Source organism: Phaethon lepturus, unplaced genomic scaffold (assembly GCF_000687285.1).
Source record: "Phaethon lepturus isolate BGI_N335 unplaced genomic scaffold, ASM68728v1 scaffold37447, whole genome shotgun sequence".
Lineage (NCBI taxonomy): Eukaryota > Metazoa > Chordata > Aves > Phaethontiformes > Phaethontidae > Phaethon > Phaethon lepturus.
In genome coordinates this window covers 15,009-26,345 of record NW_010550431.1, presented here as the reverse complement: position 1 = coordinate 26,345, position 11,337 = coordinate 15,009, and the positions used below count along the sequence as shown (strand labels likewise).

Genomic DNA, 11,337 nt, shown 5'->3' with positions numbered 1-11,337 from the left:
CCCTCCCCGGGGCAGGGGCGGCGGCGAGCCCCGGCAGCGTGCCCTTGGGCTCCAGTCACGAGCAAGTGGCCAGGGATGGGCTCTCTCTGTGTGGTTAGGGTGCTCTGAGTCTCTGGCTCTGACTGCGGCTGAGGAAAGGCTGTTAAAGTAGGCAGGTATGGGTGAAGATAAAGGCAGCTGAATGTTTCGGTTTTGGGGTTTATTCGTTGTAGGGGCTGCTGGCCGGTCTCTGTCACTCAGGGTGAGGCCGAGTCTCAGAGAGCCGGTTGCTCAAAGTAAAGTTTCCAAGCCTGAGCCAAAATGACTGCGCTGTGTTGGGTTGTCATGTTAACTTACTGGTTCAGGTAAGCGTTGACCTGTTAACCCAATCCTTGCTCTGTACCGCAGTACAGATGTGTTAAAAACTGCACAGGGATAATAAAAGGTGAGATTGAATGTTTGGTTGTGTCTAATTCACTGGTAAAATGTAACTTAGGGAAAAAAGGAAATATTGGAAGTAAAAGCATAAGTACGTATGGGCATATCATAGCATATAAGCCAAACTGTAATATGTTTTTTGTTTCTTTATGTGATAAAACATTTGGGTGACTATCAAGCATTTGAAAGTCTCTGAAATGAATTTTTCTGCCTATTGTTGCAATAACCTAGACGGAAGCTTGTTTACAACGTGTAGACTAGAAGCTTGTTTGCTACATATCGTGGTCTTTGTAATCTAAATACTGTGCTTTAGAAGCTCTTTTTTTAAAAAAAAAAAAGTTGTAGATTGTAGTATTGATAAACATCCCATAAAGTCATGAATGTTACATCTAGCAGTGCTTTTACCTAAAATATTTCACTTCAAGTCTGTTAAAGTGGTACATAAAATACACAAATATAATCACTTTAAACAATGTTTTATAAGTTACCATTGGTTCCAAGTAGGTTTATTGATAAACTTTAAGGAAAATTTACTCGAAACATAGGATTTGTTTGTGTTTGGGGGAGGAAAAACCCCCAAATTTCAGGTATTTGTTTAGAGTACTGGCACTTACTAACATTTGCTTTGATTTGTAAATAGATTGCAAGGACTGATCAGTGTCAGTGGCCTTTCCTGAATTCTCAAGACATGCAGCTTCTGGGTATTTAACTCTTGAAATGTATTAGGGGATTGTGACACTTCATACATGTCTTGCAGGAGACATTATTCAGCAGCATTTAGTAAACTGAAAGTGAAGTTCAGAGGTGGAAGTTTAGTGCTGTAGACCAACCGTCGGTACAGAGAAGTGGTCTTCCTTTCACACCAACAGCTACTTGAATTTTTCTGTCTCAGCTATATGAGTGCCAGTCTGCTCTAATTAGATGAGATCGCAGTGTTAGAGTGAGCACAGAATTGTCTTCAGTGTTGTCATCATGACAACTTGGATTCCCTCAAATACACACAGACAAGTGTTTTAAACTGCAGTTATGAGTAAAAGTATATCTTACTGTTCCTTAACTTCCATGCATATCAGTGGGCTGTTTAATAATTTATAATCAGTACTTCACTGTTCTGTTTTTGTTTGTTTGTTTGTTTTTTTACAAAAGCTAATGACAAGCAAAAACCTATTTCTGAAAAAGTCTCACTTGCCTAAATTGCTAATCTTTGAGGTGCTGGATATCAGGAAGAGGGGATCATTTGACAAGGAATTTGCTCCTGGATTTCCTAAGATTGCTTTTGCTCCACATGTTGATATTTCAACAGCTGCTGAGAAGCTGAATGTTAGGTTTTGTTCTGGAAGACTTTTTTGGTAGTGCCCCAGGTCAGAAAGCAGTTATCCAAGTCTCTTTACTTTCTTGCTTCTGAAAGAAAACATGATGTGTTATGACATTGGCAAAATAAGTTATTCTTTTTCATGACCATGGCTCTTCCTGTTATTTTTCTTTGCCTAGACCATGACAAAATGTTTAAGATGAGTGAAAAGATCTTACTCCTGTGTGTTGGGGAAGCTGGAGACACTGTACAGTTTGCAGAATACATCCAGAAAAATGTTCAGCTCTACAAAATGAGAAATGGTGAGTGAAGGAGAACAGTTACTTGCTGAGGGTTTGGAAGCAGAGTTAATGATAGGTATAGTTCACAGGTGAGTGTTGGTGCAAAGTGCTGTTGTCAAACTTTCTCTAGCTTTAAGGATTTCTGCATTTTTATTGCCAAGCAAAGGTGGTAGTGAAGGCAGGATGAAGAAATGGATGTTGGACTACATAGCATCTTTAGACAAGGGGCTTATCCAAAGCCCAGCTAACCTTTGTGTAATATAAGTGACACAATAATAGGTTTGTTAGTAAAATCTAAAAATTTCTAGTGAAATTTCTCTTAATATGTCGATTGCATGACAACTGTTACCAGTTTTCCTGATACAACGGACTGAAAAATTCAGGCTGCATGCCCATAGTATTTCAAATTTTTAAAGCTATGTATTTTAATAGTCTACACAGATATGAGCTACCTGAATTTTGAGGGCCCTTTTTTGCTTGTGGTTTTCAGAATAAACAGGAATGAGACAAATGGCATAACATTTTGTCATTAAAGAATATCTTGGTATTTCAAAATTGGAATGGAAAGTCAGGAAGTGAAACATGAATATGAATTTGTACTGTTATCAAATACACACATTTCTTCTCCAGGTTATGAGTTGTCTCCTACTGCAGCTGCAAACTTTACCCGACGAAACCTAGCTGACTATCTTCGGAGTAGAGTGAGTAATAGCTGAAAGATTTTGGCAAAGGCTTACAGGGGAAAATTTCCATTTTCAAGTAACGGAGTCTGAAGAAAAAGATGGCAGCTTCTGGCTTCAGTGATGAATTCACTTTCCTGAAAGGATGTTTTATTAAAATATAACTTGATTTGCTTATTTAAACTTATCACATCACTTATCAATAACTGATACAACCATAGTGTTAAAATTCCAGCCTTGGGCCCAATAAACATTTTGTCACAAACACTGCAGACAGCTAAGTGTATTAAGCCTCTTTAGCATTGAGATAAGGTTGTCAGTTTTCATGCCAATGCACTGAATCCATTTAATCTTCTTGAAAAATGACTTAATAGAGAAAGCTGTTTGATGTACTTAGCAAAACAAGTCCCTTTTGTAAACAGTAGCATGAGGCTTTCAGTAAATACCAAATCCAAGTTGGAGCTGTATTTTCAAGTTACTAAACTGCAATTACTGATTTTTCTCATGGAAATTTTTTCAAAGTATGAAAAGATGTCATGAAGAGGCAAACAGACTTTTAAAGGTTCAGGATTAGGCAGCATTTCATTAGCATTCTTCTCAATGTAATACATGAAGGAAAACAACAAGAAGTAAGATGTTGAGAATGAAGTTGAACAACTCTGTCGGGACAGGGCATAGGATAAATTATGTTGCTATTCCAACAGTATACTGCATAGGCCAGAAATTATGTTTTACAGTAGTAAATAAAGGCCAGTATTAACATCAGAGCTGTATTGTTGAGAATTATACATGTGTGGAGCAAGGCCCAGACCCTTCTTCAAGAACTCATCTGCAGGATCAACTGGAGATCATTGTTCTAATTTCTGACGTGGATGACAGCTGAAGGTAGCAAGTTTTCAAATTACTAAAGTTAGAATGAGTCAGTAGAACTCAGTGCAGGGTCCTGCCTCAGTCTAGTACATGAAACGCTCCTCTTATGATTTAAATTACTTTGACCAACTACATGAACTAGGCATGGTTGCTAGGTGGTGGTTGGCAGTGATGCTGCTTGCTTTAGCTTTTGCTCAGATGTGATTTGGAAGGTCTGCGTGTGTTTTGTGGAACTCTGTGCAGTTTTTGAGGTTGATGTGAAGGAGTAATGCTGCTTGGTGCCTGACCCAGATGGCTGTCTTCTGCCTGGTGCTGGTGGCCTGTCACAGGGGCATCTGACCTGCACAGATGGTGTAGGTGAGGCTGACACTGAACGTCCTGCCCACTTAAGCAGATGCAGACGTTTCTTACATATGATTTGAAGTACCACGAGCAGGAGTAATTTAACAGGCTTTTTGGTAAACTCAGCCATCAGGATGTGGCATTGATATGGCACTGTCATCTTGCTCTGTGCCATGTCCCTTGAGGCCTGATCCTCCCATGTCTCCCCTCCTTCCTGAGCCCAAGCCTGTCTTCCAGCTCACCTGCTCCAGATGGGCAGCACAGTGGGGAGGACACTGGCAAAGGCAGATGTGTTTATTTACCGGAGACAAAACGTTGTGCTGTTGCAGATGGCAATGCCCTGGAGCGAGCGGCGCACTCTGACACTACTGTCACACTACAATGATCTCTATACTGTAGGGAGAACTCTTTAAACATAGCACTTAATGATTTGTTTGTGGGATTTTGAATTTGATGATATAAACCTTGACATCAGAATTTTTTTTTCCCGTGAATTTTGTTACATTTTCATGATAATTTGTGGGATACCAGAAGAATTAGCTCTAGCTCTCTGTATCTATTTAAATTGCATGTAGGATTCCTGCAGGCTACTAATTTAATTATGTGGATGATAAAAATAAAAAAATGAAAAGGTAAACCATGCCACCACCTCCTGTTAGGAGCAAGAAAATAGTTTAGAAATAAAATGTTTGGTGGGGGAAAAGGTAGTTTGTTGCTGTATTGCCATTCACCATGTGAAGCGATTTCTGCTATGGAGGGCAAGAAGGTGGCAAGCACTGAAACAGTACTTTTTCATGCGTTACACAGTTGTCATAGCCCAGCCCAAAATAGAGCTTGTTCTGCATTGTTAATCACCATCTGGATTCCTCCCTGCATTATCTAGTTTGATTTAATTTATGAACCTTGTGGCTTATGTAGGCCAAGTTCCTGGTATCTTGGGGATGGCTGTCTTTTAAGGCTGTGCCTTGAAGTCGTTCTTTTGGTGGAAAGTATGGAGTGTAATGACATTTGGCTTGTAACTTGAGGCCGTTACATTACTGTGCTCTTTTCTTTTACTGAATAGTGAACATGTGGTTTTTCATGACATTTCTTTTTTTAAAACATGGGGTTTATACTCCAGAGTAGGATCTGAAAAGAATCTTTGTTGGTTTCCGTTTGTGTGTTGCAATTGGGGCAGGCCTAGAAACTGCTTTGGAGCCAACTGGCTTTCACATAGGTGAGTGCTGTGGTTCCACTGTTACCTGCTCCTGCATCTTGCTCAACTCACCTGCTGAATCAAGTGTTGTGTTTGGTACGTTTAATGTACTACTGAGGTTGCGTGGTGGTGGGGAGTAGGAAAGAGAAGCCCCTGCCCCTCCGAGCCCAATGAAGTTCAGTTTCTTGTTGTGGTGCTATGTTTAATTATAGGTGACAGGGTCTGGCCTGAGTCCAAAGGAGGACTGTCAGTTCCTCTCTCCTTGTCCACGCTTGGCAGGATGCTTCCTCACGCCCACCTTTCCCCCCTTGCTGTGACTTTGGCTTCCGCCAGATGTCACACGGCTGCTTGTCACCGCCCAGCCTCCCGCTGCTGATCTTGGTGTTTTAGTGTGTTTATCACAACTGTTCCCTTCAGCTGTAAATTCTGAAGAATTTCACACATCCCTTAATTGCTGTAGTTATTTTAAATCAAACAGCATAAAGTGCAAAGCTACTTGGGATGAGAAATGTTGCCTCTAATGGGAAGGTAAGTTTTTTGGGAAAAAAAAAAATTAATCTATACTGGAGTGTCAGTCATCCACTCGTTTGGTAGCCCTTTACTCACACCAATCTTCTAAAGAATTTAGAACTGTTGGCATGGATTTAGTTACAAAAGCCAAGGCTGCCTTTGGAATGACAGAAGGATTGAGATGTCCAAGGAGTACCAATCCCAGCATAGAGATGTTACCCTCACTAAGAGGTGCAGTCTGCAAACTTCATTTGTAATCACAGAAGTAATAAAAAGATTATGTCTATTTTCTAATGTTTAAATCCTACCTTTCTTGAATAATAGGAAAGCATGGAGGACACTGTATTTACTATTTACATTTGAGTTTTAAGAAGTTGTCTCATAGACCATTAGCGGGAGAACTTACAACTGAAAACAGCTTACGGATTTGTTTAAAGCTGTCTAACACCATTTATTTATGGTTGAGTATCTTGCATATGCCGATGTTGGTAATTCAAAGTCACACAATAATTTGAGTGATCTCGTGTCATGGCTCTTAAATATCAACTTGTGTGATGTTTCAGAATAAATAAATGATGAAATACAAACTAATTAAACGAATACAGCTGCATGGTAACTTGGTTCCAAATATTCTTGAATGCTTTGAAGATTAAATCACACAATTTACAGTGATGTTTGATATATAACTGTAGCCTGCTTTATTCTTTTTTACTGTCTGGTCAAAGTCAAAATACAGTATCCTGTAATATTTTTTGAGTGCAAATTCAGTGTGTTTATTACCAAAATGAACTTTTTCCTGTGATAAAGTTAATGTTTTGGCTTTAGGGTGAAATTTTGTTTGCTTGTTCTAATCTAATGTTAGTTGCATCATAATTTTTTCTCATTTTGTTGCTTTGTTGATCTAGACTTTCCAGCATTTTAAGAGATATCCAGTTAGTATGTTTAATAAGAAACATTATATAAATATGAAAATACTAGAAGTATATGAAAGCAGTTTTTAAAAAAAATATAAAATTTCAAAAATTTCTTCTGAGCCTACATTTAAAAACAATACAGTACATGCCTGTTTCATTGTCGCATAAAGTACACATCTTGGAAGAAGATGTGTAGGGACTTCTGCTTTATCCACTATGGTGGAACACATAAAACCTAAACCACGAAGGAAACTGCTAAGGAATTGCTAAACTTGCAAGTACAGCACAATAAAAAGGCATGGTTACGTTAATGCAGCTGCGTGGTCTTTTTGGAGGAGATGTAGCTATTTCTCAGTCTTTTTTAATAGGCTCTTGCTGAAGTCATAAACAAGGATCAGAGAAGACGGCAGCTAAAGCAGACTAAATTTCTAGTTTAAGAAAACTGTTTCCAACCAAAGAAAAAAAAATTGCTAACGTGATGTTGCAGTATCTTAGTAGTCAGTTTTGAATAGAAATAAACGAATTCCTTAGATCTTCTTCATTGGCTTGGCCAATTAAGCCTAATATTAAAGATAAAACTTGGTATGTGCAATAAAAAAATCTAACTGCCAATTAACAAGACAGCGTAACACTGTATATAGCTGTTCACACTGTATGTAAACTTTCATATGTGCTAAAATGATCTATGGTTAGCAGTAGTGTGACTGAGAAAAGAGCATTTTAAATTAACAAAGAAGTTCTTACAAACTGCAGAATGTTCATGTTGTGCTCACATGCTGACAGTAAAAAGCCACAAGTTTTATGTCAAGATGAAAGAATCTGGTGCAAAATCACAATTAAAGTTCTCTTAAGTTTGAATATGCCATGAAAGCTTAAAAAAACCCCAAAACCCACACACAACAAAAAAAAAAACACTCTAGTTTTTGGGACAATCCAGTTTTTATGTTTTTATTTGCTTCTGTACTCTGTATTACCAAAAGACCTAATCGTTTTTAGGATGAGATCCATAATCTCCTGCAGACAGTATTGATGCAGTTGCTAGAAGCATTTTACAGCAAGGAGTTGTGAAACCAGCTGTGTTGCTATTCTCTAGGTGGCATGAGGAACTAAAATTCAAAGATTTGGGTGTGGCTGCTTTAGTGAAAACGTGGTTTCTGTTTGTAGACCCCTTACCATGTCAACCTTCTCCTGGCTGGCTATGATGACCACGAAGGTCCTGCCCTGTATTACATGGATTACCTTGCGGCTCTGGCTAAAGCTCCTTTTGCAGCACATGGATATGGTGCATTCCTTACCCTCAGCATCCTTGACCGCTATTACAAGCCAAGTAAGTGGAATCTACGGAGAAGAAAATTCTCCTGTTACTGATTAATAAATTAAAGGCTTAAACTGGCATTTGCTGAGTCAGATGGTCCAGCACAATTGCTGTGGTGCTACAGATTTGAATCTGATTTTTTGTTAGAATAAATGTAGCTTTAAAGATTGTCTTCTGTTTTTGCTGAAATGGTAATGTGAAACTAGTCAACTCCTTAAAGTGTTTTCCTGTTTGAAGCATAACAGACTGTAGGTGAAGGCAGTTTCAATTTATTCTAAAACATGACTAGACTTTCCTGGACCATTAGCTACTAGCAGTCTGTTTTTAATAAATAACATTTTGATAACTTCATCTTCTACTTGCTTTTCTGTTGGCTATGACATGTACATTTTCCCAGAGTATCAATATTCACAGGGCAGTCCCAGATCCTATTGCTCCATATTGTGGATTGGCTTTGTGTGTGATATATTAAAAACATACAAGTGAAAAGATATTCCTAGCAAGATTATCTTCAGTACTCTGAAGTGGTGGTGATGGAGATTGGTTGGTTTGGTTTACAGTTTTATGCACGTGGTGGCTTGGCTGTTGATTATAATTCTTGTATGTGTCTGTACCTGTCTAAAGTTTTAATTTTAGAATCATAATCCAGTCCTTACACTGCCAAGGAATAAACGTGGCCCCATCCCCACTTTACAGATTGGGAAATATACAAAGCTTGGAATATTGTTAATTTGCCATCTTTGGCTTTAGCTACAAAACTACTTTACTCCTGTGTACAAAGCTGAGTTTAATCTCATAACAGAGATGTAACTTAGTCATCTTTTCATCTATCTCCTGCAAGAAATGTGTCTATAAACTGACAATTTTATTCTAGTGGGACTTCTGCCTGAACACTGGACACAGGTCTGGAACAAACTCTAGAAACAAATTTTGAGAGATCCACAGAGCTTAATTGTTTTCTACTTGTGTCCCTTGAAAATGATACTGCTCCGTTTTCACCATTCCCTGTGAAAAGAGAAAAATAGTGAGCTACAATACATTGTCATGGCTTGCCATCCCTATAGAGTGCTAGATTTTATCCTAATACGTGAGAATAGCAGGGGCATCACACACGTGCCTTTCCCATTATTAAAACTAATACCCAGCAGGGAACGTAGCACTAAAACCAATCCCCGCCTACTGTCACTGACTTGCAGCCGGCTGTGGACAGATGGAGCTGATTTAAAACTGTAATAAACTCGAGGAGAGAGAGACGGCTGGACTTCTCCGAAGCCCAGTCCCTGGCCATGGGAGGCAAAATTCCGTCATGCTTCCCATTCAGTGTAACAAATCGATTCTCAATGGCTTGTTGCTGTGTGAGCGCTTTGGTGCAGGGCGTCCTCAGTACATCTGGAAAGTGTTTTCTGTGAGCTGAGAAGGAGAGTTTTTGGTGCTCAGCTGAAAAGTTGTTTAAATTTAATAAAGTTTCTGTTGAGAGAGATGGCCTCTAATTAAATCAATCTGTGGATGTTTTCTCTTTCAGGTATCACACGTGAGGAAGCTGTGGAGCTCCTAAAAAAATGTCTAGAGGAGGTGAGTTGCCAAACCCTTATGATCTTGAGAAAGGAATGTTTGTTTGCATTCATTTGCTGATATTTTCCTGTTCCTCTTTTTGCATTTTTTTTGCTGTCTTTGCCAGAAGGGGTAATAAATGCACATTGACCAGATGTGTAATAGCTACTGAGGAAAAGGATTTGTGGGCACTTGCATTGTCTTAGCATGGTTCATGTCCTCCAGAACATAAACTTGAAGTTTGATTGCTTTTCTTTACTTCTGCTTCTTCCATGCTTAGCATAATATTGATACAGACAGGCTTTGACTTTTTCCTTTTATGTTTCTTCTGAACGTAATGCAAGCATCCTTCTGTTACTTGTATTCCACTTAACTAGTGTGTACTTCTAAGTGTACTTCTCTTCCAGCTTGTGAAGTGATACCTAACTGAGGTAAAGATTTGACCTTAAAGTTCATGATCAATTTTAATGTAAACACAACCTTTCAGACTCCAAGGCTTTTATTGTAGGAAAATATTCTTTATCCTTGCCTTTAAGAGATTGAATTGAAGGTAATTGGGAAGAAACATCTGGGGAAACCTTAGAAAGAAGTACTCTAAAGAGGTTCTGTTTGAAGTATCTTTTTGATAAATACACTTTGTGCCCTAAGTTGTAGCCCACCCTAGTCTTCCTGCTTAAATGTCTTCCTTGTTAACAGGCTTGTGCATTTTGCATCTCTAGGCTAGGCTTGTCTAACACGGATAGTCTTATAACAGAGGACAAACTCATACTAATTAATTCCTGCGTAGTGAAAAAAACACTGTAGTTCCTAATATTCCAGGTCACTAGACCCAGGATGGAAATGTTGATGTGCAACAGCATATCCCTTAAATTATGCTTTCCTCTTCTATTTAAGGTTTGAATGAATCTCTCCTCTTTTGTCTTTTTGTCTTTTGTTGAACAGCTTCAGAAACGCTTCATCCTAAATCTGACTTCTTTCAATGCCCGGTTCGTTGACAAAGATGGCATCCATGAAGTGGACAATATACCCCTTCCAAAAGCGATGTCCTAACCCCTGAGATCTTTCTTCAGCAGTCTTCTTTTTGGTTCCCTTTTGTTTTTTTTCTATTGATTTGAAGCACACAAGTCATGTACTGCACTGGGAGATCGAATAAAGATTGACATTTATATATCCAGTTTTATCTTTTTATTCCACTGATCCTTCCTGAGAGTATTTAAATAAAACGTTCCACAGTGAAGGTGAAACTTGATTTACTGTTAATGGGTGCACATTCAGGTTACTTATCTTGCTTCCCTCTTCTGAGTTTTTAACAACCCCCCGCCCAAGTTTTCTTATGTGTGGGGAAACAGGTACTATATTTTCTAGTTTACAGTGTGCTGTCATCCACTCTCATAATTAAAGCTCAACAAACACTGGGCAGAGTGTTCCATGCTAAACATACAGCATCTACTTTATTTTTCCAAAGACGTTACTACTGTTTATTTTATTAAAAAAAAATAATTGGGTTTTCAAAGACGTAATTTGCTTTTGTTATACTTTGTTTCAATCTAATCCAAGTGAAAGGTGAAAGAACAGATTTTCAAGTAGAATGAATTTTAAAATGCTGATGTCACTTTTAACTTACCTGGCCATGGTCCTGTTACTGGGGAAGAATATTCTCCTGCTGGCACAGTAGGCTCATAACTACGTTATTTTAAATAGAAACTGATGTATCAATAGCATGATTTTTCTTACATGATGTGTCTGTACATTTAGAAGAACATGAAGGAAGTTTAATGAGAAACAAAACTACAGCATTTTTCATAAATCTTTGAATTACTCATAACTAGCTAGGACTTTGTTTCTATGAGAATAATCACTGATCTGTCTAGGCTCTAGATGGTGCTTCCATATAAAAACTCCATTTACAGAACAGCCTCAGATAATTATCACGTGGCTGATACTTGCAGT

The 11,337-nt window shown here is 38.4% G+C and overlaps 1 protein-coding gene across 1 annotated transcript; it reads left to right on the top strand.

The window, feature by feature from the left end:
* Positions 1 to 1,908: 1,908 nt before the first annotated feature.
* PSMB2 (proteasome (prosome, macropain) subunit, beta type, 2) lies at positions 1,909 to 10,564 on the top strand (the record flags this gene model as incomplete). The annotated part of the gene is made up of 5 exons (XM_010290562.1): positions 1,909 to 2,031; positions 2,641 to 2,711; positions 7,686 to 7,848; positions 9,359 to 9,408; positions 10,330 to 10,564. Coding segments are annotated over 5 exons (515 nt in total), but the record flags the coding sequence as incomplete, so codon positions are not given.
* Positions 10,565 to 11,337: the final 773 nt, after the last annotated feature.